General features: G+C 49.1%; 2 protein-coding genes across 15 annotated transcripts in view; both read left to right on the top strand.

The window, feature by feature from the left end:
- RANBP10 (RAN binding protein 10) overlaps positions 1-7,164 on the top strand; it is an 80,920-nt gene extending 73,756 nt beyond the window's left edge. For all 4 annotated transcript variants that reach the window (XM_073015487.1, XM_007993923.3, XM_073015488.1 and 1 more), the window contains 7 exons: positions 231-339; positions 451-599; positions 792-996; positions 1,767-1,888; positions 2,343-2,488; positions 2,794-2,905; positions 3,667-7,164. In XM_073015487.1, coding sequence (XP_072871588.1) covers positions 231-339; positions 451-599; positions 792-996; positions 1,767-1,888; positions 2,343-2,488; positions 2,794-2,905; positions 3,667-3,797 — 974 coding nt within the window. In that variant the 3' untranslated portion in view covers positions 3,798-7,164. The remainder of the gene's footprint in view (positions 1-230; positions 340-450; positions 600-791; positions 997-1,766; positions 1,889-2,342; positions 2,489-2,793; positions 2,906-3,666) is intronic.
- Positions 7,165-11,331: 4,167 nt separating this feature from the next.
- Positions 11,332-25,191, top strand: part of GFOD2 (Gfo/Idh/MocA-like oxidoreductase domain containing 2) — a 53,204-nt gene continuing 39,344 nt past the window's right edge. For 5 of the 11 annotated variants that reach the window (XM_007993933.3, XM_007993937.3, XM_073015480.1 and 2 more), the window contains exon 1: positions 11,332-11,555. The gene's annotated coding sequence lies outside the window, so the exon portion shown is untranslated. The remainder of the gene's footprint in view (positions 11,556-25,191) is intronic. The other 6 variants (XM_007993936.3, XM_038008019.2, XM_073015484.1 and 3 more) reach the window with 2 other exon arrangements.

The following is a 25,191-nucleotide window of genomic DNA, read 5'->3' as shown; positions in this document are numbered from 1 at the left end:
CCGTATTCTTGAGGACTCTGACGCTTGGCAGAAACCAGGATCTGTTGGGCTGGGCAGTCAGGTTCTTTCTCCAGCCTCCTCTCCTGTGAGCATTTCAAGCTGGCGAGGCACTCTGAGCCAGCCCATCTGATCATGGCCGGCCCCTGCCCTGAGGCTGGCAGCATCCCAGGCGTGTGGCTGTGGGAGAGGTCTGTAGCCCTTGCTCACTGCTGTGTTCTTGCACCCTGCAGAGATCCAGAAGCTGGTGCTGGAGGGCCGTGTGGGCGAGGCCATCGAGACCACCCAGCGCTTCTACCCAGGGCTGCTGGAGCACAACCCCAACCTCCTCTTCATGCTCAAGTAAGTCTTGGGCATGACCCCAGCTCCCCCAGAGTCCAGCCCCTCTCAGCTGATGGTGGGAACATCAGCCTGGACCACAACCAGAGCATTATTGCTCCGCTCCCTCCGCAGGTGCCGGCAGTTTGTGGAGATGGTGAATGGGACGGACAGTGAGGTCCGCAGCTTGAGCTCCCGAAGCCCCAAGTCCCAGGACAGCTACCCTGGCTCCCCCAGCCTCAGCCCCCGACATGGCCCCAGTAGTTCCCACATGCACAACACAGGTCAGCCAATCTCCAGAGGGCTCTGGGAAGAACTGGTGTGGAGAGAGGCCACCCCACATACCCTTTCCTGGGCTGGGCTCCGGGCTCGCTGCTGGATTTGGGAGAAGGGAAATGGGACCACTGTGGTTATTCTTGGGGCTCCACTTGAAGGCAAGCTGCCCCTCCTCTTCTTACTGTCCCCCTGGCTTCTAGGAGCAGACAGTCCCAGCTGTAGCAATGGCGTCGTGTCCACCAAGAGCAAACAGAACCACAGTAAATACCCTGCACCCAGCTCCTCATCCTCGTCGTCCTCCTCCTCGTCCTCCTCTTCCCCATCTTCCGTCAATTACTCTGAGTCCAACTCAACAGACTCCACCAAGTCCCAGCCCCACAGCAGTACCAGTAACCAGGAGACCAGGTGCCTGCCTTGCTCTGCTTCCTCCTCTGCCTTCTGCCCCATGCCAGCTGGGCCCATTACAGTCTATCCTTTGAGTGCCCTACCCTTCACCCCCAGCCTCCATCTCAGGTCTGTGCCTGGAGTCCTAGCTTTTGGCCCACCGGGCCAGATGTCAGCTCTGGCTTCTGGTCCTCCCCACGATTTAGCTGCACTTTCCTTGACCTTGGCTTTCTCCAGAGGCTCCAGTGATACCAGGCTGAGGATGTGGTCTCCTCCAAAGAGGCCGGGCCTGTGAGAACCCTCAGGGTCCATCATGAGGGAGCTTTCCCTGGCTCTGGCATTATAGACAGCTAGGTTGGGCAGGCAGGGGAAGCTAAGCTGCAGGCTAGAGCTCTAGGTGGCTCTCAGCATCCCCAGATACACCTCAAGGCTGACCTGGGTTTGGCTCCCAACCAAGGCCACAGAGATGCCCATGGGGGCCATGGGGCCCAGTCAGTAGGTTGGGGAATATGTAGAAGAGGTGTGTGAACTCAGAGGAGGGCCAGGGAGGGGAAAATCACAGAGGCAGCACTGGGACAAGGGTGGGAATCAGGTGACAGGCCTCTGAGGATACCTGGTGTCACAGTAGGGGCCAAGTGCTGAAGACTTGGAAGCCTGAGCTGTCCTTTCATGTTCCTGGGGGGTCCTCGGTTTACCCACAGCAACCCATGGCTATAGCCTGAAAGGAGGCCCAACCAGGCTGCTCCAACCACACCCCCTGGGCCAACTCCCACCTCAACCCTTCCCCACAGCGACAGTGAGATGGAGATGGAGGCAGAGCACTACCCCAACGGTGTGCTAGGAAGCATGTCCACGCGCATTGTTAACGGTGCCTACAAGCATGAGGACCTGCAGACGGATGAGTCCAGCATGGGTGAGAGCCACGGTCTGGTGTGCTATTCTTTGAGGGCAGTGTGCAGTCTGGGTGCCCTCTTCCCCTGGGAGGAGCTGGGCTAGGCAGGCTTTGGCATCTTGAGAAGCTCCAGCCAGACCTCGTCCACTGCCTCCTTAGCCAATTGTGGATGGGTCCTTGAGGTGGCTCCAAATGTACGAAGGCCCTGGCCTGTGACAGGACCACCTGTGTTTGAGGCTAGAGTGTGTTCGAGAGTGTGGCCACCCTAATGAGCACCCTGCGTCTGTGCGGACTGGGAAGAGGGACAGCTTCCAAGTCCTCCCTGAACCCTAGACTGTGTGCCAGGTGGATGAAGAGAAGAATGCCTCAACTGTAGCTGCCTTACCTGTTCCTCCCAGTCCTTCCTGCCCCACCCTAGTCCTGCCCTTCCCTCCTCACCTCTCCTAATGTATTCTCCACTGCGTTCTGGATGCAGATGACGGGCATCCTCGGCGGCAGCTCTGTGGGGGCAACCAGGCTGCCACAGAAAGGATCATTCTGTTTGGCCGTGAGTTGCAGGCATTGAGTGAGCAGTTGGGCCGGGAGTATGGCAAGAATTTGGCCCACACAGAGATGTTGCAGGTACAGGATGAGCCAGACCTCATGCAGAGCAGGCCCCATTTGGTGTTGGGGGCAGGGTAGCTCTGGGAGAGTCCAGGGGGCAGCAGGAAAGAGTGGGCTCCAGCCAGGTCTGCAGAGGGAAATGGGGCATCTGGGCCCACTGGACATACGTGTCCAGGCTCTGGGGAGAGTATAGCCCTGCTCGACCCTACACCCCACATTCCAGGCTGGGCATCATGCAGGGCCCTGTCTCCCTCTGGAGCCATGGGTAGCAGGGCGGGCTATGGTGTGTGCCACAGTCCTCTCAAGAATGCCCTGTTCTATAGGATGCCTTCAGCCTGCTGGCATACTCAGACCCCTGGAGCTGCCCAGTAGGCCAGCAGCTTGACCCCATCCAGAGGGAACCTGTGTGTGCTGCCCTCAACAGCGCCATTTTAGGTGAGTGAATCTATTTTTTATTATTATTAGAGACAGAATCTGCTCTGTAGCCCAAGCTGGAGTGCAGTGGCACAATCTTGGCTCACCGCAATCTCCACCTCCGCCTCCCGGGTTTAAGCGATTTTCGTGCCTCAGCCTCCGGAGTCGCTGGGACTAAGGTGCATGCCACCATGCCTGGCTAGTTGTATTTTTTGTAGAGATGGGGTTTTGCCATGTTGGCCAGGTTGGTCTTGAACTCCTGGCCTCAGGTGATCTGCCTGCTTCAGCCCACCAAAGTGCTGGGATTACAGGTGTGAGCCACCATGCATGGCCTAGGTGAGTGGATCTAACAAAAACAGAAGCTGGCCCATGGCTACCTGGGTGGTTCCCACCCCCCACCCCAATTGGCCCCAGTAAGAGCTGTTTGTCCACACTGGGGCAGCAGGCTCTGCATAGGCCCTCTCTGGTGACTCAGGACTCCTGGGCTCCCATGGTTGAACCTAAACCCTGACCTCCATCTGCCCAGCTGAGTTCATGATGGGTCCTAGGCCATGGCGGTGGGCCCAGGCCAGCCCAGTGCTCTACACAGGGCTAAGGACCTCAGGTTGCTGGCATGACCTCAGGGCCATGGCCTGGTGGCTGGGACACACTTACACAGAGGTACTGAACACTCTGTTCCAAGAGAATCTGTCCACTGCCCCCTCTTTCCACTCCCAAGGGAACTTTGACCTGGGCCCAAATCCTGGGCAGGGCAGTGACCAGGCCTTTTCTTTCCTCCACAGAGTCCCAGAACCTGCCAAAGCAGCCCCCTCTGATGCTCGCCCTGGGCCAGGCATCTGAGTGTCTCCGGCTCATGGCCCGAGCAGGCCTGGGTTCTTGCTCCTTTGCCAGAGTCGACGACTACTTGCACTAGCTGACCGTGCTGGCTGGCTCCGGCTGGCCCTCTGCTGGCCCCAGGGCTGGAGCTGCCCTGCCCTCCATAGGCACCTGGTGCAGGGACTGGGAAGCCATGGACAGAGTCCACTCCTCCTGCCTGGCCTTTTCCCCTCTCCCTTTCCTTCCTTCCTTCCTTTCTCTGCCCACCACCCCCTCAGTCTCTCTCTCTCCCCTTCACGTGCAGTGGCCTGTGACACAGTATTGGCTGGTTACTCTCATGTAGCGCCTTCTATTTTGAAAGGGGGGGGTTTGTTTTGAGGAGGGGTTGGGGTTTTAAAATTTTTTTTCTCCTGACTGAGCCACCAGTATTTATCTCTGGAGAGTTTGTGCTGAGCTGGTTTCTGCTAATTTAGTGATGAAGCCTATCCAAGTTGGTGATAGCTTATTATTTTCATAAATAAAAAACAAATGAGATTTTATATATATATATATATATATAAATATATATATATTTAAAAAAAGACAGTATTTATCGTAGCATTAGTGGTCCAGCACCTCTTGGGTGAGGCTGTCCAGGCACCATGTTTTCTTTGAGTCCAACTCATTAAAAAAGAATCATCTCTGTCACCTCAGCCAAGTGATTTATTTTTTGCTCCCCCTTTTTTGAGTCACAGGCCGAGCTGCAGCCTAGGAAACCCAAATAGGGTTTGGTGGGCCACTTAGTGGGCATGGTTATGTTGGTTTATAGCACCCCAAGAACTGTGGGTCCCTAGGCCCCTGAGAGCTGGACAGAGCAGAGAACTACAGGGCCAAGGGTCCAGAGAAGTGATAACTTGACCCAGGGCCACACAGCAGAGGGAGAGGGTCCTTGGCCAGCACACTATCTACCACTCTACCCCACCTCCCACTGCCTGCCTTGCTCCCCTTTCCTCCCTTTTCAATACCCTACCTTCCCTTGTTGTTAAGATGGCCAAATAATACATTTACTCTAAATTGATTGCCTGGAAACTACCTGCCTTCGTCCTGAGAGCTTCTGTGTGTCAGGCTGCCAGAAAGAAGACTCCATTCCCAGGACAGAGGCCCTTGAGTATAGGGGCTGCTTTCTTCCTGCCTGGATCTTCACCATCTCTGCACAGCTCTGAGAGTAATGGATGCTTTCTCTTGAGAAACCAGTACCTTGTGGAGGCAGGTTCTTGGGCTGCTACTCCAGGGAGTGTTTGGAATCCTTGATCCCCTAGGCCAGACTTCACTGCCACTGTACCAGACAGCTCCCTGCAGCTGGACCCTAGCCAGTCTTAGGAAAGACTGTTGGGAGTATTTGCTGGCCAGAGGATGGGACTCCATCAGCTTTACAGATGTCCCACCAGCTGTTTCAGATAGATCCTCACAGCTGGCGGAGTAAAAATGGTCCCGCTACCATTGGGGAATCAGAAAAGGAAAGGCTGAGATGGTTGCCAGGACTTGGGGTGGCCCATCTGTGGAGAGGACTGGCTGCCCTGGAGGAGGAAAGGGAGGAAGCCTACACAGAGGAGCACCAGGACGGGCTGGAATTATCATACGTGCTTCACAGTGTGAGGGGAGTGCAGAAGCCGCCCATGCAAAGAGTAGGGTCAGCCATGGCAAGGCCAGAAGTTGAACTTTCAGTCCCTGCCTGAATCTGGGCTGTGCAAGCTCCTGCTCCATATTGGTGGACATGGGAATGGTTGGTGTGGCCTGAGATACTCATTGCTCACCAGGTCTCACTGGGCCCACAGCTGGGCAACAAGAAAAATGATTGAATTGGACCAACTGCTGGTGATGGGGCCAGGGCCCTGGGCCCTGTGCTCTCAGAATTCTGCCTTGGGAAATGATCCTATAGCTGCTGCTTTTTCTTGGTCCTTGGGGCTGGCAGGCCCATAGACCATGGCCTGTTAGGAGGTGTCCTGTCCATAAAGGAAATTCATCTCTTGTGACAGCCTGGGGCTACCTAGCTCCCAAACCCAGAGGCTGGAAATATCAGGCTGTTAAAATGATCACAGCCTAGCAGGACTGGGAATTGAAACCACAGGCTTTTGCAGTTGGAATGGGGTTCAGTGAACACCCATTCCTCTCCTGCTACAGATAAGGAAACAGACCCAGGAGATTAAGTGACTTGGCTAAAGTCACACAGCAAATTAGTAGCCGAGCCGAGACTATCCCTTATCCCTGTGGGTTGGGCAACACTGTTTATTTAGTCCTGAAACTGAATGGCAGATAAGCCCCATGAGGGGTTAGGCTGATGTGCCCTCCAGCAGTATGTGAGAAGCTGCTACCTTCAGGGCTGTGTCAGGGATGAGGATGGGTGCCTGAGCTTAGGTTGTGGAGTGGCTGAGAGGGCCCAGGAGGGCTCGGGACAGCTGTGTGCTGCATGGGGTTGGGTGTCTGCCTGGCTTGCACTCGGTACCCATGGCCACCTCCCCATTTTCTGTGCCTTATTTCACTGTTTCAGCTGAGTCCAAGTTGTTTACTCTGTTCCTCTCCAGAGGGGCTCTCTGTCCCAGTTGGGCAGCTCACCTTTGGGACATAAGCCTTTGCCCCACAAGCTGTGGAGAGAGCCAAAACCAAGCTGCTTGAGCCCACTCTCTTGCTGAGAGTCCAGGCCTGCCTGCCAGCCGGAGGTGCCCCTTATGCACATCCAGTCCTACCAGCCTGCTTCCAGGAGCCTAGAGTGGGAAAGGCACCTGGGGGAGCCCTGGTGAAGGGCTGGACCTGACTCGTGGCGGCAGGAGGAAGACCTGGCTTTCTTGGTTTGTCCGGCTCTGGGGAGCAGCCTTCCCTACTCACTTTCCCCTTGTGGCACCAAATGGTCACTCCTTCCAGAGCAAAAACTGGCACTCATAGCAAGCCAGAACCCCCATTCCCATCCACATGGGTCTGTGGCTGGGTGCAGGCCATGAAAACGGACACCACGAGACAGAAGTGGGGACTGCCTGGCCACCCAGCGCCTTCCCACTCCTTAAGCAAGCACAAAGAAGATAAGGCAGAGAACTGTCAGAGCTGAAAGTTCCTTTGGTTGCTCACAACTCAGGTATGCACCCGTGTGGCAGCCAGGCAGCGGAGCCCTACTAGACTGCCAGTGTCATGCACCCAGACCTGTGGCCAGATTGTGGCCTCTGGCTGCCTCAGGCATTTGCCTCTTTGCATCGGGTTTTCCTCCATTAGTAACTACAGCTGAAACAGACATCCTCCACATTGTGCACACTGGTTTTGCCTTTGTCCTCGAGAGTTGATACTTGGCATTAGCATGAAACTTGTGGGTGTGGGAGGATGGAGAGAGAACTCTAACACAAAACATCTTATTAAAATTGTACTTGAGAGATTAAAAAAAAAACTCCTGTTGTATTTTGACAGAATTATTTTTATTAAAATACACATCCATGAGCAGTCATGTGTGTCTGGTCTCTGTTTTGAGTCTTATTGAGGTTGGCACCCCTTCTGTGACACATCCTGTCCTAAAGGATTTGGGCCCTTCCCAGCCTCTCAAGTGCCCAGGCCCTCAGGTGCCTTCCTCAAGGACCCTTGAAACTGTATTTGTAAGACCCCAAAGAGGACAGGTACTTAAACCTCAGTTCTCTCTTGAAACGGCTTTCATCTTAGACAAGGAAAAAGTAGCAAATTCACCTAAAGAGCCCAGGAGCAGTGGCTCACGCCAATAATCTTAGCACGTTGGGAGGCTGAGGCAGGTGGATCCCTTGAGCTCAGGAGTTCAAGAACAGCCTGGGCAACATGGCGAAACCCTGTCTCTACAAAAAATACAAAAATTGGCCAGGTGCAGTGGCTCACGCCTGTAATCCCAGCACTTTGGGAGGCCGAGGCGGGTGGATCACCAGGTCAGGAGATCGAGACCATCCTGGCTAACATGGTGAAACCCCGTCTCTACTAAAAATACAAAAAATTAGCTGGGCATGGTGGCAGGTGCCTGTAGTCCCAGTTACTCGGGAGGCTGAGGCAGGAGAATGGTGTGAACCTGGGACGTGGAGCTTGCAGTGAGCCGAAGTCACACCACTGCACTCCAGCCTGGGTCAAGGCTGCAGTCAGCTGAGATCGTACCACTGCACTCCAGCCTGGGTGACAGAGTGAGACCCTGTCTCAAAAAAAAAATTCAACTAAATAAAGGTGGGCCACAGGAACTTCTCCCAACAAAAATAAGATATTAAGAATACATTCCAGAGCCAGGTGTAGTGGCTCACACCTGTAATCTCAGCACTTTGGGAGGTCGAGGCGAGCAGATCACCTGAGGTCAGGAGTTTGAGACCAGCCTAAGCCAACATGGTGAAATCCCGTCTCTACTAAAAGTACAAAAATTAGCCGGGCGTGGTGGCGGGCTCCTGTAATCCCGGCTACTAGGGAGGCTGAGGCAGGAGAATTGCTTGAACCTGAGAGGCAAAGGTTTCAGTAAGCCAAGATCGCACCACTGCACTCCACCCTGGGTGACAAGAGCAAAACTCCATCTCAAACAACAACAACAAAACATTCCAGGGCCAGGTGCAGTGGCTCATGCCTGTAATCCCGGCACTTTGGGAGACCAAGGCAGGAGGATCGCTTGACCCCAGGAATTCAAGGCCAATCTGGGCAACATAGTGAGACCCTGTCTCTACAAAAAATTGAAAAAATTAGACATGTTGGTGTGTGCCTGTGGTCCCAGCTTCTCAGGAGGCTGAGGCTGGAGGATTGCTTGAGCCTGGGTGGTTGAGGTTGCAGTGAGCCATGATTGAGCCACTGTACTCCAGCCTGGATGACAGAGCAAGGCCCTGTCTGAAAAAAAAAATTCTAAATATATTCTCCTCAAATATTGCACAGTCAGAAAGTTTTCTGAGCATACCTCTTGAGAGTTGTTGTTTTTGGGGTGGTTTTCTTTGAGACAAAATCTTGCTCTGTCTCCCAGGCTGGAGTGCAGTGGCATGATTATGGCTCACTGCTACCTCAACCTCCCAGGCTCATGCGATCCTCCCACCTCAGCCTCCCAAGTTGCTAAAACTACAGGTATGTGTCCCCATGCCTGGCTAAGTTTTGTATATTTTATAGAGAAGTTTCACCATGTTGGCCAGGCTGGTCTCAAACTCCTGGTCTCAAGCAATCCTCCTGCCTTGGCCTCCCAAAGTACTAGGATAACGGGCGTGAGCCACGGCACCCAGCCTGACGGGTATTGAAATTAGCTTCCTGTCTCTTGTCTGAGGAGCAAGAGCTTGTGTTCAAAATCCTTGCATCGACAGCCCTGTTTACTGTGTTAACATGGAAAGTTAACCTCTTCCTCCCAGACTGTTTCCCCATCCTTAAAACATGGTAAATCCTTCTGCCCCGTGGAGGTAGGGGATTATGGCAGATATACAGCAGCGCTTGGCACACAGGGACACACACAGTACACGAGCATCCTTCCTCCATGAGGATGCCCACTGGTGTGACTGGCCCACTCCTGCCTCCCCTGTCCCCAAGGCACCAGGGTTTTATGCAGAGGAGGGATATGGTAGATCATGCTGGTGTCCACCTGGAGGTGGTACTGGAGACAAATGGGAGCAAAAGAACCCGGGCAGGAGGCTGCAAAGAGGGCAGGTTTGAGAAATATTTAGGAGAGAAATGGAGGTACAACAAGATGAATAACAATGTGAGGGAAATAGGAGAAGCAAGAGACAAGGCAAGTGCAGACTTTGGTTGGGGGTGACAGGATGGATAATAGTACCACAAAATAACACAGATAACAGAAGGGGGCAGGCAGTGGTTAAAAGTCACTGGAATTGGGAGGTTTGCCAAAGGAAAAGGGTTTTTCTGTGGTCTGGTAAATTAGGAAAACTGTCTTACAGATGTTCACAGTGATTGCCACCAGCTAATTAAAAGCTCACAATCCTGTGTTGAAATGTGTTGTTTAACCCTGCACTTTCCAAACTTACATTACTAGACTGTGTCACTCAGTAGAATCTTATAGGACTATTACTCTATAGAATGCTCTTAGGGGCTGGGTGCGGTGGCTCACGCCTGTAATCCCAGCACTTTGGGAGGCCGAGGTGGGTGGATCACGAGGTCAGGAGATCCAGACCACGGTGAAACCCCATCTCTACTAAAAATACAAAAAAAAAAAAAAAAAAAAAAAATTAGCCAGGTGTGGTGGCAGGCACCTGTAGTCCCAGCTACTCGGGAGGCTGAGGCAGGAGAATGGAGTGAACTCGGGAGGCGGAGCTTGCAGTGAGCCGAGATGATGCCACTGCACTCCAGCCTTGGTGAGGCAGTGGGACTCCATCTCAAAAAAAAAAAAAAAAAGAAAAAAGGGTCCTCTTAGGAAAGAGGTAGCATAGAGGGGAAAATGTGGGTTTTAGATTAAGCATAAAGTGCTGGTTCTATATAAATAGAGCCAGAGTAGGCTCATTTTCCTCCAGACTAGTGGTTCTCAATTGGGAATGATTTTGCTCCCAGGGAGACACTTGGCAATGTCTGGAGATTTTTTGGTAGTCACAACTGGGCTTGGGGTGCTACTGGCATCTACTGGGTAGAGCCAGGGATGCTGCCAAACATCCTACAATGCAGACAGCTCCCCCCATCCCTGCCCAACAAAGAATTATCAGGTCCAAAATGTCAGTAGTGCCATTGTTGAGAAATCTTACTCAAGAAGAGTGGAACTCTGAACAATGACTAAGAAACAGATCAAACAGGCACATTTTGACTCTGCCTCCCTTCCGCCTGGCTCTTGAGGATCCAGGAGAGAAAGGATAAAACACCATTAGAAGAGGGGGGGTTTAGGGGTTACAACTTCTTATCACTCTGGGAGCCTTCCATGCTCACAGGTGGTAGGAGTCCTGTCTCCTCCGCTCAAAGCAGGGATAGCTCTACTGCTAGTTAGCATATCTCAGTAGGAACTGCCTCACGCTTAGGTCAGCTGACACATTGTCATCACAGGCTGCTCTGGAATGATGGCTGGGAGACCATCCTAATGCCAGCTGAGCGGGGATCTTGATACTCAGCAGGAGGGTCAGACAAGCAGGGATGGGGGCTCCCCATGCAGATACAAACCCCAATCACATTTCCTACACAGCCAGTTTTATTCTAAGATCTACCGGCTTCCTTACTCTAGCGGACAGTCTTCTATTTACTTTGGTGGGGCACAGGCTTCAGTAAAGAGGCCAAGGGGACTGAGGTCACAGTCTTGAAGAGCACTGATATTTAAAGAACAATCAAAAAACATCCAGAGGAAGAGGAGCCCAGATAGGCACCTGAGAAAACGGAAAAACGAGTCACTGGGAGTCAGGAAGCCAGGAAGTCCGACGAGTTCGAGAGAACTGGCCTTCTGCAGTTATGTCGTTGTCCAACAAGAAATCGTCTTTCATTCCAGGACCACCAAGGCTAACCACAGCTCCCAAAACCTGGTTCTTGACGCCAGTCAGCGGACCGGAGAGAAGCCAAGCTTAAGAAACCGCAGGCTCCGCCGCCTCTGCCGCCGGAAATGAACGACCTGAGCCTCCTAGCCAGGCTGCTTAAGCTCCGCCCCCAACCTGCGAGCATGCGCAGTTCCCCGCTACGGCCCCTCCCAGTGTAGGCCCACCCCCGTTATAGAGCATGCGCAGTCCATATGCCGTCCCGCCCCTCCCTTTCCAGAGCCCCCCGTTCCTTAGAAACCAGGCGGCGCGTTCCGGGTGGCGGCGCCCTGGGCTCCGGGGCCCGCGCATCCCCGCCAGCCTTCCTTAAAGCGGATGGGTGGCCGCCGAGACCCCCCGGGACCCATGGTCTCCAGTGCAGCGCGGAGTGGGCGATGCCAGCGTGCCAGGTGGTGAGAGGCGGCCAACGGCGGCGGGTGAGGGCGAAAGAGGGCATGGCGCGGCTGGGAGCTGGCGGCGACAGGGCCTCCTCCGCGGCCCGGCGCCGGAGGTTGGAGGCGTGGACTCGCAGAGCCGGGGCTGGAGGGGGCTCATTCCAACTGCCTGCAGGCGGGCGGAGTGAAGGGTCGCCTTGGGGTTCGCCCTTTCCACCGCAGAAATAGGACCCGCAGGCTTGGTGGTAGAATTATAGAATTTGGGATCCTGGAAGAACCTGAGACATAATCCATCCTTTACCAGATGCAAAAACCTAGTCTCCCCTGCCCTGTGCCTAGCCGACCTCCTGCCTGTGTTAGGATGGACGCTTTGTGGATGAGGATGTGTGTGAGGTGTAGAAGCTTGGGACAAAGGGCTCGTGGGGTAGGTAGTTCATCCCCTTTCAGAATGAGATGGGACTTTTGGGGATAAATATTTAAGAAACGGGTGTTCAGTTGACAGGTGGAAGAAGGGACACCCCAGAAGGTGCGAGTGACTCTGCCAGCCCCCATATACCCTATGGCCACGTCTCAGTGGCCCTGGCCTACCTTTGTAGCTCTGGAAGGAAGCAGATGGACTTGAGACAAAAGGTGAAGTGAGGTATTCCCATCAAGGCCCTATCACACTTAAAAGGTGAGGGAGGAAGAGTGGACAGGAACATGAGGGCTTGGGAGTGATTGTGTGAAGAGTTTATCCTCCAGACTACAGCACGATCTAAAGAACAAGGCAGGGTAGAAGAGTTGAAAGCTGCATTGGATAGGCATCAAGGAAGCTTATTTAACTGTCTTATTTATGTTCATTGTTCCCATAATGTCATCCTGAGGGCAAGAAAGTGGATGCCCTTTTAAATGTCCAAAAAGAACTGGGGCAGGGCACCACCTTTGTGATCTGTGAGGCCCAAAAGCCTCTAAAGGAATAGCCCTTAGTGTGTGGCCCTTAAGTTGAAGGGAACAGCATTTAATTTAGAAAAGGAAGACACTTAAATTTATTGTGATATGGAGCAATATAGAGAAGATGGTTTTCTTTGAGTCGGGGAAGCTAGATTCATTCTTGATAAGGAAACTTACTTCCTTCTGAAAAGCTACACTAGAGAACAAAAGAATTTTAAGGCCATCCATTTTACAGAAATCGTGAAAAAATTAACTGCTTTTGGGATTGGGAGTTTAGAGAACCTGCCTGGACCAAGAGAGGAAAATTTTTAACAGACCCTTCTGTTGGTCGATTCCTTATTTCACAGATAAAGATCCTATTGTGAGAGGTTTTCTCTTACCACCTGGTTTTCCCACTTTTGCTATGGAATAATCATTGGTTTGGGTTTGTTTATTTATTTATTTATTTAGACGGAGTCTCTGTCACCCACGCTGGAGTGCAGTGGTGCAATCTCAGCTCACTGCAACCTCCGTCTCCCAGGTTCAAGCGATTCTCCGGCCTCAGCCTCCCAAGTAGCTGGGACTACAGGCATGTACCACCATGCCCAGCTAATTTTTGTATGTTTAGTAGAGAAGGGGTTTCACATGTTGGCCAGACTGGTCTCGAACTCCTGACCTCAGATAGTCTGCCTGCCTCGGCCTCCCAAAGTGCTGAGATTACAGGTGTGAGCCACCACGCCCAGCCCTCATTATTGTTTTTATTTGCTAGGACAATTGATATCTGATTTCTATAGTAATACTAGAACACATTAGTAGTAGAACTAGCAATTTTTTAAAAAGCCTCTCCTGACCCAAAACTTAAAAATTAGAAGTATGTGATTTTTAAAAGATGGTCCCTGATTCTAATCATCAAAGCTAGTTTGTCCCTCGCTTGATAAAAACAAATTTTCTATTTACATTTGACTTTGCAGCAGGTTTTTCCCCTTGCCCTTATAAGAAGATAGATTGGAAGTATAATAATGCTAACAGGTGAAATCAGTTTAAAGAAGAAAGCTTTGGGCCGGGCGCAGTGGCTCATGCCTGTAATCCTAGCACTTTGAGAGGCCGAGGTGGGTGGATCACCTGAGGTCAGGAGTTTGAGACCAGCCTCACCAACATAATGAAACCCCATCTCTACTGAAAATACAAAATTAGCTGGGCATGGTGGTACACGTCTGTAATCCCAGCTACTTGGGAGGCTGAGACAGGAGAATCGCTTGAACCTGGGAGGCAGAATTCGCAGTGAGCCGATACCACGCCATTGCACTCCAGCCTGGATGACAAGAGCTAAACTCTGGTTCAAAAAAAAAAAGAAGAAAACTTTGTTTTGGCTTCATAATTTCAGCATCATACCATAACTATGGGTATTGTGACTGTGCTTTTTGCTGACTTTTCTTGCACTTGTGGGGTTATTTTGTATAAATACCTCAGGAGATATAATGGAGCATTATCAGAAGCAGATGTAACCTGTGCGGAAAATCAGTACTGTTAACCAAATTCTGTCAGAAAGACTTCATGAAAATCATTGTGTTCTGTGCAGAAACCTTCATTACTTTCAGGTTGACCCAGAGGAAGGTAAGACAAGGAGGCCAAAATCAAGTCAAGGTAAAATGGAAGGGAGCAGTTGCCATCTGTGGAACTGGATGGAGTGTGGGAGAGTGTTTTGAATGTGGGCCCAAATACTTTGAATGAGCTTTGGAGAGGGTACTGCTTAAATATGGCTGTGGTGTGCCCTGTGGATTTGTGTGCGTTTTCTGAACTCCAATCAGAAAAACACTTGTTTTCAGAGAAGGGTAGACTTACAGAGGACTCTCAAAAGTCCTGGTTGCTATGACAGTGAAACCTTTGACAAATAATTACTTAACTTCTATGCCATTTTCTGGAGCAACTGAGGGCAGTTATCATATCTGGCCTGTAATAAAGTAATCAACAGTGTTTGACAGGCCAACCGTGAGGAAACTACCAGATAAACCAGCAATGCTAACAGAAGCTACTTTCACTGAACTGATTTTCTAGTTTTCCCATAAGAGGAGAAATGGAATGGGGATGCAATGTCATCTGATGTTAGAAGTTGAAATGCAGAGGTTGGTGTTCAGAAAACACAGGAATCCGAGAGACCGCTAACTTAGAAATAGGAAAAGTGCCTTTCTGATGCCTGAAAAGTCACTCATGCATATTTTTTTTTTAAATGTTTATTCATTTTTGAGACAGGGTCTTGCTCTGTCACCAAGGCTGGAATACAGTGGCGTGATCACAGCTCACTGCAGTCTCTGACTCCTGGGCTCAAGTGATCCCTCCACCTCAGCCTCCTGAGTAGCTGGGACCACAGGTGCATGTCACCATAGCCAGCTAATAAAAAAAAGTTTGTCTTTTTTTTTTTTTTTTTAGAGATGGGGGTCTCTATGACAGGGGGTCCAATTCTAGAACAAATCCACAATTGGAATTAGAGTACATCTAGGAAAGAATGGAATTGGAGATTTTGCTGTTTTTGAGAACTTATATGCAGTTTAGTAATGGAACATTATCTTTCTTACATTCAAAAGTAGTAGGTTTATATTAGCAAACTTAAAAGTAAACTGAAATTTGGAGTCTAAAAGTCCTTATTGAAAATTTAAATGGCAGGTGTTTTAAAAATTGAGAATGAAAGATACTTGAAAAACTTGGGTTCATGAAAGTTAGAATGATAAGAGATACTGAGAAAAACATGAAAGCAGGAAGACTTCCCTATACTCTAACACCCCCTTATAAGTTAGACATTGGGTCGGAAATGAGCTCACTAAAGTACTTTGTCTTCAAAGACATAAGAAATGAAAATTTTCTCTCATGGTGATGTGAATAAACACTTAGAAAATATGGATTAGACTTTGGGAGGCTGAGGTGGGCGGATCACGAGATCAGGAGATTGAGACCATCCTGGCTAACACGGTGAAACCCTGTCTCTACTAAAAGTACAAAAAATTAGCTGGGCGTGGTGGTGGACACCTGTAGTCCCAGCTACTCTGGAGGCTGAGGCAGGAGAATGGTGTGAACCTGGAAGGCGGAGCTTGCAGTGAGCTGAGATTGAGCCACTGCACTCCAGCCTGGGTGACAGAGCGAGACTCCGTCTCAAAAAAAAAAAAGAAAATATGGATTACAGCCAGGCGCAATGGCTCACGCCTGTAATCCCAGCACTTTGGGAGGCCAAGGCGGGTGGATCGCCTGAGGTCAGGAGTTGGAGACCAGCCTGGCCAACATAGTGAAACCCTGTCTCTACTAAAAATACAAAAAATTAGCTGGGTATCCTGGCGGGTCCTTGTGATCCCGGCTACTAGGGAGGCTGAGGCAGGAGAATTGCTTGAACCCAGGAGGCAGAGGTTGCAGTGAGCCAAGATCATGCCGTTGCACTCCAGCCTGGGCAACAAGAGCAAAAGTATGTCTCAAAAAAAAAAAAAAAAAAAGCAAATATGGATTAAACATTAAGAAGGAAGAGTTGAGTATTTCCACGTTACTTAGTACACTTAAACCCTATCCTTAAGCACTTGTTTGCTAGTTCCTGCTCTTAGAAAGGGAGTTGCAAGTGGTGTTTTTGTCCAAAGTACTGTCATTTCTCAAGGTAGCCAGTGATAAAATGTATATACTCTTTGGGACCCTGGATAGTCTTGAAATTCATGGGAACATAGCTCACTCTCTCTGCCACCTCTCTAAGTCGTTCCCAAGAGCTTCTGTAAAGATTTCTATCAATCCTCTATTTGATCCAAATCCAAGGATTTGGAATGAAGGCTGTGAGAAATGGGAACTGGGTACTTAGTGTGGTCTTCCTTTCTGACCTGGGATAACTGCTTCTCTCAAATTGTCAGCTCTCAATTTCTCATGAGAATAGATAACCCCAAAATAGAACCCAGAATACTTCTACCTGGCTTTGAGATTCTACTGTATCACTTTATAACCTCAAAATCTTCATCATTTACTTTCACAATTGTATTTTACTTAGGATGATAACCTCAGGCAAATCGTGTAATTTCTGGATCATAATTTTTTTTGAGACAGTGTTTCTATCTCCCAGGCTGGAGTGTATTAGCACAATCGCGGCTCACTGTAGTGTCCACCTCCTGGGTTCAAGCGATTCTTGTGCCTCAGCCTCCCGAGTAGCTGGGATTACAGGTGTGCGCCTTCATGCCTGGCTAATTTTTGTATTTTTAGTAGAGATGGGGGTTTTGTCATGTTGGCCAGGCTGGTCTTGAACTCCTGGCCTCAGTGATCTGCTCACCTCAACCTCCCAAAGTGCTGGGATTACAGGTGGGAGCGACCCTGACTGGCCACTAGACCATAATTTCTTAACCTGTATAACAGGAAGCAAAATGAAAATGTCGTAAATGTGTAATAGTAGAGAATGAAAAGCTCGTTCACATGGTCTATGGCTGTGATATTGTGAAATGTATATTTGGTCTTCTGTCTCTGTTTCCTGGCATGGAATTTCAGTAGGTTGGTGCAAAAGCAGTTGCGGATTTTGCTGCAAAGTAATGGCAAAAACCACGATTGCTTTTGCACCAACCAAATCCCTGGAATCTCCTAAGTGATGGATTTTTGTATGCTAGTGAGTTGGCTGGTGGCTGGCAGCTCCTGGGTAGTTTCAGGCTGAGGACTGGTCACAGGAAACATCAAAGCATTATTAGAAGGTTGTGACTTTCAGCCCCACTCCCCAACCTCTGGGGAGGAGAGCAGGACTGAAGGTTAAGTTGATCGTCAATGGCTAGTGGTTTAATCAATCGTGCCTAGTTAATGAAGCCTCCATAAACACAGGGAGGGCACGAAAGCTCCAAGCCCCTTCCCCCATACTTTGCCCTATGTACCTTCTTCATCTCTATCCTTTATAATGTTCTTTATAATAAACCAGTAAATAAAAGTACGTTTTCCACAGAGTTCTGTGAGCTGCCCTAGCAAATTAATTGATCTGAAGGAGGGAGTCATAGGATCTCCATTCTGTAGCCCATCAGGCAGAGGCACAGTTGAAATAACCTGGGGCTTTTGATGGCATTGGAAGTTGGGGAGGGGAAGTCTGTGGGACTGAGCCCTCTACCCGGGGGATCTGATGCGATTCTCCAGGTAGATAACGTCACAATTAAATTGAGGGACACCCAACAGGTGTTGACTGCAGAATTGCTTGCTAGCCTGGTGTATGGGGAGAAACCCCCACACATTGGTCTTCTGTGTTGATCATTGTGGTGTAAAAGCAGAGGAAAAACAATTTAAGTTTGTCTTTCCACTTTCACAATGACATATCTATTATGTAACCCATAAAACTTATTTATGATACCATGAAAAATCCTTATGTCTGGCTGGGTGTGGTGGCTCACGCATGTAATCCCAACACTTTTAGAGGCTGAGGTGGGCGGATCACTTGAGGCCAGTAGTTCAAGACCAGCCTGACCCAGATGGCAAAACCCTGTCTCCACGAAAAAATACAGAAAATTAGCTGGGTGTGGTGGTGCATGGTTGTAGTCCCAGCTACTCAGGAGGCTGAGGCAGGAGAATCACTTGAACCTGGGAGGCAGAGGTTGCAGTGAGCCGAGATTGCATCACTGCACTCTAACCTGGGCGACAGTAAGACTCCATCTCAAAAAGAAAAAAGAAAAATGCTTGTGTCAAAAGAGTAAGTAAAATAACTCAGGATACAAAACTGTGAATACAATATGATCACCAAACAAATGTAAAAAAGTAGCCAAAATAGAACATAAGAAAACACCATAGTTTTCTTAGTATATATTTTATTATTATTATTATTATTTATTATTATTTTTTTTGGTTGAATTTCTTTGTAAAAACATTGACCACCATTTAACATGTAGTGGCAGCCAGGCATGGTGGCTCACACCTGTAATCCCAGCACTTTGGGAGGCCAAGACAGGCCAGTCACCTGAGGTCAGGAGTTCAAGACCAGCCTGGCCAACATGGTGAAACCCCATCTCTACTGAAAATACAAAAATTAGCTGGGCGTAGTAGCACCTGCCTGAAGTCCCGGCTACTCAGGAGGCTGAGGCAGGAGAATTGCTTTAACCCAGGAGGCAGAGGCTGCAGTGAGCCGAGATCATGCCACTGCTCTCCAGCCTGGGCAACAGAGCAAGACTCTGTCTCAAAAAATAAATAATAAATAAATAAATATTAGCCAGGGGTGGTGGTGCACACCTGTAATCTCAGCTACTCGGGAGGCTGAAGCAGGAGAATGGCTTGAACCCAGGAAGCAGAGGTTGCAGTGAACTGAGATTGTGCCACTGCACTCCAGCCTGGGCGACACAGTGAGACTCCTTAAAATACAAACATGCAGTGGCAACAAAATGCATCCAATTTACATGCATCAACAAGTTAAATCACTATACATGAACAACACAGATTTCAAACAAACAGTACTGAAATAGCTCGTGTTACATTTACTACAGTACTTGTACTCCTAATAGAGATGGGTCTATATTTTAAAAAGTAAACCCTCTTAAAAGTTTTTTGCTGGTATAAATGAGGATACATCTTCTGAGAGACTTCACCCCCTCTCACTCTATGAAAATTGGTTTGCGAGTGGGGAGAATGATGGCAGGGACTACTAGGTGGCACTGATGTTTCCTTTCCCAGGTGTCAGTGAACCAAACAGTAATGAGGTTACCTGGATAACGAGTGTGTGTGTGTGTGTAATTGAAAGGTGACTATACACGACTGGGAACAGTGGCTCACACCTGTAATCCCAGCACTTTGGGAGGCCGAGGCAGGTGGATCACTTGAGGTCAGGAGTTCGAGATGACCCCGGGCAACATAGTGAAACCCCATCTCTACTAAAACTACAAAAATTAGCTGGGTGTGGTGGTGCATGCCTGTAATCACAGCTTCTTGGGAGGCTGAGGCAGGAAAATCACTTAAACCTAGGAGGCGGAGGTTGCGGTGAGCCGAGATCATGCCACCAGACTCCAACCTGGGTGACAGAGCAAGACTCTGTCTCCAAAAAAAAAAAAAGTGACTATATAGATCTTAAATGTTGCTTTCTAAGACTGCTGTTTCTTGTTGACTGGTGGTTTTGACCATTTGGGTTTCTTTAGTGGTGCTCGATGGACAGCAAGTATATTATAGGATGTTCCATGTGGCTAGTGGTTTTTATGGCAGGGTAGCTCCTCCTAGGAAATGATTCTCTCTGAGAGGCCCTTCTAGGGGTGACTCTGGGAGCACGTGAGATTGTGTAATTGTCCTGCGAAGCATCCTCTGATTGTCAGGGAGAAGGGGGATGGAAGAGAGGTCAGTTATACATCCGGTTGCTTTTCAACCTTTTGTATTCATATTCCTGAACTCACATTCAGAAGCTCAGGGGACACAGCTTGTATTTTGGAGGAATGGGGAAGATGATTTAACATAGTATTTCTTATCTGATGTTATTTTCAAAATAAATCACTGTAATTCAATGACTGTTTTAGTTCTCTTAGCCCTGGGCTTGCTCCTGTTCATGGTGGGTTTTTTTGTTTTTGTTTTTTTGCTTTTTTTTTTTCCTTTGAGATGGAGTTTCGCTCTTGTTGCCCAGGCTAGAGTGCAGTGGTGCAATCTTGGCTCACTGCAACCTCCGCCTCCCAGGTTCAACTGATTCTCCTGTCTCACCCTCCCAAGTAGCTGGAATTACAGGAGCATGCCACCATGCCTGGGTAATTTCTGTATTTTTAGTAGAGACGGGGTTTCATCATATTGGTTAGGCTGGTCTTGAACTCCTGACCTCAGGTGATCCACCCGTCTCAGCCTCCCAAAGTCCTGGGATTACAGGCATCAGCCACCGCACCTGGCCTTGTGGTGTTTTTTTTTTTTTTTTTTTTTTTTGAGACAATCTTGCTCTGTTGCCCAGGCTGGAGTGCAGTGCTGGGATCTTAGCTCACTGCTGCCTCCACCTCCTGGGTTCAAGTGATTCTCATGCCTCAGCCACTGAGATTCGATATTTTACATCTCTCATTTAGCAGCTAGCTGGAAGATTGTTAACTCACTACTCTACATGGTCGTGGCCCAGCTGGTAAGCTGTTTTCTGTGTATAAGTAGGTGGTGCTTGTGAAGGGCACTGGACCTTTCCTGTCGCGGGGGAACTACTTAACCTTCCCAGTGACCAGAGACTATGTAACACAGAGTTAGAGAACACCCATCAGGGTCCCTGCACTCTTGAGTACCCTGAAATCCAGAAGGAAGACAGATGGGTGACCCAAAGTGTCTTTTGCTACCATTGAAATAGCAAGCACTTTTCTCAGAAACAGAGCACTCCTATCTATATAGAAGGTAGAAAACACAAGAAAACTTCAGTCAATTAGGTTTGCACATTGAAAAATGTTTAGCATAATTAAATACCCTCTTCTTGGGACCACAGGTAACACCTCTCTAGAGTTGGCTACTTCATGTGCATCGCAGACAAGTGTGCTTTACCTCAGTGATTCAAAGGCAAAGGCAGAGTCTTGGTTTACATGCCGGCCACAGGGAAAGGTCTTTGAACACTCACTGTGTTCTTCAGTCACATCAGTCCTTGGTATTTGGCTAAGGGTAGCAAGAAATGGAAACTGTAAGTTCCAGGGACCTGGCCTGTTTGTTTGGATCATGCTTGTATGTCCCAACTCCTGGCATAATGCTTGATTCAGGTGGCATTTAAAAATATTAGGGAATGACTGGGCACAGAGGCTCATGCCTGTTATCCCAGCACTTTGGGAGGCCAGATCACTTGAGGTCAGACGTTCGAGACCATCCTGGCCAACATGGTGAAACCCCGTCTCTACTAAAACTACAACAGTTAGCCAGGTGTGGTGGTGTGTACCTGTAATCCCAGCTACTCGAGAGGCAGACGCTTGAGAATTGCTTGAACACTGGAGGTAGAGGTTGCAGTAAGCTGAGATGGTGCCACTGCACTCCAGCCTGGGTGACAGAGGGAGACTCCATTTCAAAAAATAAATAGGCCGGGTGCAGTGGCTCACACCTATAATCCCAGCACTTTGGGAGGCCGAGGCGGGTGGATTACTGGAGGTCAGGAGTTCAAGACCAGCCTGGCCAACATGGTGAAACCCTGTCTCTACTAAAAATACAAAATTGTCTGGGCGTAGTGGTGTGCACCTGTAATCCCAGCTACTTGGGAGGCTGAGGCAGAAGTATCGCTTGAACCTGAGAGGCGGAGGTTGCAGTGAGCTGAGATTGCGCCATTGCACTCCAGCCTGGGCAAAAAAGAGGGAAACTCCATCTCAAAAAAATATATATAAAGGCCGGGCGCAGTGGCTCACACCTATAATCCCAGCACTTTGGGAGGCCGAGACAGGTGGATCACAAGGTCAGGAGATCGAGACCATCCTGGCTAACACAGTGAAACCCCGTCTCTACTAAAAACACAAAAAATTAGCTGGGCGCGGTGGCGGGCGCCTGTAGTCCCAGCTACTCGGGAGGCTGAGGCAGGAGAATGGTGTGAACCCGGGAGGCGGAGCTTGTAGTGAGCTGAGATCCGGCCACTGCACTCCAGCCTGGGTGACAGAGCAAGTCTCTGTCTCAAAAAAAAAAAAAAAAAAAAAATATATATATATATATAAAACCAATAAATACCTAATGTAGCCAGTAGATAAGTACTTTGCCTATGTTAGTAAGTAGCTGAGGCGGGGTGCGATGACTCATTCCTGTAATTCCAGCACTTTGGGAGGCCAAGGCAGACGGATCACGAGGTCAGGAGTTTGAGACTACCCTGGCCCACATGGTGAAACCCTGTCTCTACCAAAAATACAACAGTTAGCCCGGTGTGGTGGCACATGCCTATAATCCCAGCTCCTCAGGAGGCTGAGGCAGGAGAATCGCTTGAACCTGGGAGGTGGAGGTTGCAGTGAGCCAAGATGGTGCCACTGCACTCCCGCCTGGGCGACAGAGTAAGACTCCATTTCAAAAAAATAAAACCTCACAGTGATCCAGATACTCCTGTGGGTGTTAAATTTACTTCTCCTTTATGATCCAATTTTTCTGATCCTTTTTGTACATTGGGTAGTTATGCTTCATAGGATAGATCATTAGCCTGTCATTAGTGTCCTTCCTGGGACACTGTGTGGAGCAAGGTAGAATTAGGAGCTGGCATCTCTGGCTAGGGCTTGGTCTGTTCTCTGATGACATGGTAGTTGCCTAGCAGTTTACTGCCATGTCAACTATAGAGCTGGAGGGGTAGCATTTCTTTCCTTTGCTTTTCCTTTATTTATTTATTTATTTATTTATTTATTTATTTATTTTGAGACAGAGTCTCACTCTGTCCCCCAGGTTGGAGTGCAGTGGCGTGATCTTGGCTCACTGCAATGTCCACATCCCAGGTTCAAGCGATTCTCCTGCCTTGGCCTCCTGAGTAGCTGGGATTACAGGCATGCACCACCATGGTCAGCTAATTATTATTATTATTTTGTATTTTTAGTAAAGACAGGGTTTCTCCGTGTTGGCCAGGCTGGTCTCGAACTCCTAGCATCAGGTGATCCACCTGCCTTGGCCTCCCAAAGTTCTGGGATTACAGGTGTGAGCCACCACGTCCCACCTGTATGCTTGTTTTTCAATCGTTACTCAGCACCTACTCCATGTCAGGCACTGTGCTCTGTCCTGGTGACATAGCAGCATGTGAGACAAGCAAGGTCCTGCCATCATGACAGACACGAAACAGGTGAGCCAGTGAAGCATGCTGAGCCTTTGAAAGCCAAAGCTCAGGCTGCTGTGGGGACTGTGAATAGAATCACTTAACCAGCTGAGGCACAGCTTCTCTGAAGAAATGTTGTTTAACTGGAGACCTAACAGATCTCCTGAGAAGGAGTTAATCTGGGATAGTCGGAAAAGGTTGTCCCAGGCAAAGCAAACAGCATGGACCACAATCTCTGAGCAGAACTGAAAGGGTCAGGCATGGTAGCTTCTAGCCTGACAAATGCAGTCATAGGAGAAAGATGAAGAACGGTCCCACCCACACTGGGGAGATGCTTTGTGAGCCCCATCAAGGAATTTGGGCTTTATCCTATGGGCACTTAAGGGTTGGGGAAGAAAATGGTCAGAACCAGGAGAGAGACATCAGGATGTCCAGATGATGGAATGGAAGGATGGACTGGCCATGGGGGCAAGGAGGTTTCACTGCAGCCATAGTGGTTCCTGAACTGGTCAGGTTTGAGTCACTATCATTTATTTGGGTCTGTTATCACTTGCCTTCCCTTCACATTTGTTTGTTGACATTTGACTCAGTATGACCCTTAGGTGCTAGGTCACTGTGGTCCTGCAAGGCTCGCTCAACACAATATAACTTCTCTGGTAAGAGGGAGGAAACTTGACTGCAAGGGGACTGAGGTGATGGATAGGCCTGAGTCATGCCCTGTGGAGGAGGCATGATGGTTGGAGAGACAGTTCTATGTGAGAGCAGCATCTTGGCGTATCATAATGTAGTAGAAGACAGAGCAGCAGCTCATATTCCTTACCCCAAGCATCAAGCAAAGCTATTATGATGCTTGTTTTCTTTCCTGAACCTTCAAACTAGATTCCGCTCCAAAGTACTTAGGCTAGTGACATAAGAAATCTCTTTATTACTTTTTTGTTGTTGTTGTTGAGATGGAGTCTTGCTCTGTCGCCCAGGCTGGAGTGCAGTGGCGCCATCTCTGCTCACTGCAAGCTCCACCTCCCGGATTCACGCCATTCTCCTGCCTAAGCCTCCTGAGTAGCTGGGACTATAGGTGTCCACCAGCATGCCCGGCTAATTTTTTGTATTTTTAGTAGAGACGGGGTTTCACTGTGTTAGCCAGGGTGGTCTCAATCTCCTGACCTCATGATCCGCCTGCCTCGGCCTCCCAAAGTGCTGGGATTACAGGCGTGAGCCACCGTGCCTGGCCTCTTTATTACATTTTTAAGCATATCCCAAGAGCCTACTGAATTATGTATGGTTTTGATGAGCTCAGTATATATCTTAGTTTATTGACTGACTATGCAGGAACTAGGCCTGAAATCTTTCATTCTTTTAGCAAATATTTAGCACCAACTACATGTCAGACCTTGTTTTAGGCACTGGGGATATAGCAGTGAACAAAACAGACAAAAAATTCGCTGTCTTCAGGGAGCATACATTCTAGCAGGGATGGTGGGGAGAGACAAACAATGGAAAAATATACCTGTTTCTGTAAAGACAACATAGAAGTAGAGACCTAAAGGAAACATGAGAGAGAGAGAAAGCCAAATGGATGTCTGCACAGTAGAGGACAGTGTAAGTGCAAAGGTCCTGAGGCAGGATGTACCTGACATGTTTGGGGTGCAGACACCAGAAAGCTACCATAACTGGAGCAGAGTGAGTGAAGGAAGAGTGAGTAGGATATAAGATCGGAAAGGTAGGCCAGGTGCAGTGGCTCACACATGTAATCCCAGCACTTTGGGAGGCCAAGGCGAGCGGATTACAAGGTCAGAAGATTGAGACCATCCTGGCTAACATGGTGAAACCCCATCTCTACTAAAAATACAAAAAATTAGCTGGGAGTGGTGTCAGGCGCCTGTAGTCCCAGCTACTTGGGAGGCTGAGGCAGGATAATCACTTGAACCCAGGAGACAGAGGTTACAGTGAGCCGAGATTGCGCCACTGCACTCTAGCCTGGGCAACAGAGCGAGACTCCGTCTCAAAAAAAAAAAAAAAAAAAAAAATCAGAAAGGTAAAAGGAGTGTGGGATTGCAGACATGTATCGTGTGGGGCCTTGTAGGTCAGTGAAAGAACTTTGGCTTTTACTCCAAGAGAGAT

The sequence above is a fragment of the Chlorocebus sabaeus genome, chromosome 5 (genome assembly GCF_047675955.1).
Source record: "Chlorocebus sabaeus isolate Y175 chromosome 5, mChlSab1.0.hap1, whole genome shotgun sequence".
Lineage (NCBI taxonomy): Eukaryota > Metazoa > Chordata > Mammalia > Primates > Cercopithecidae > Chlorocebus > Chlorocebus sabaeus.
The sequence above is the reverse complement of the archived record's forward strand: the minus strand, read 5'-3'. Positions and strand labels throughout refer to the sequence as shown.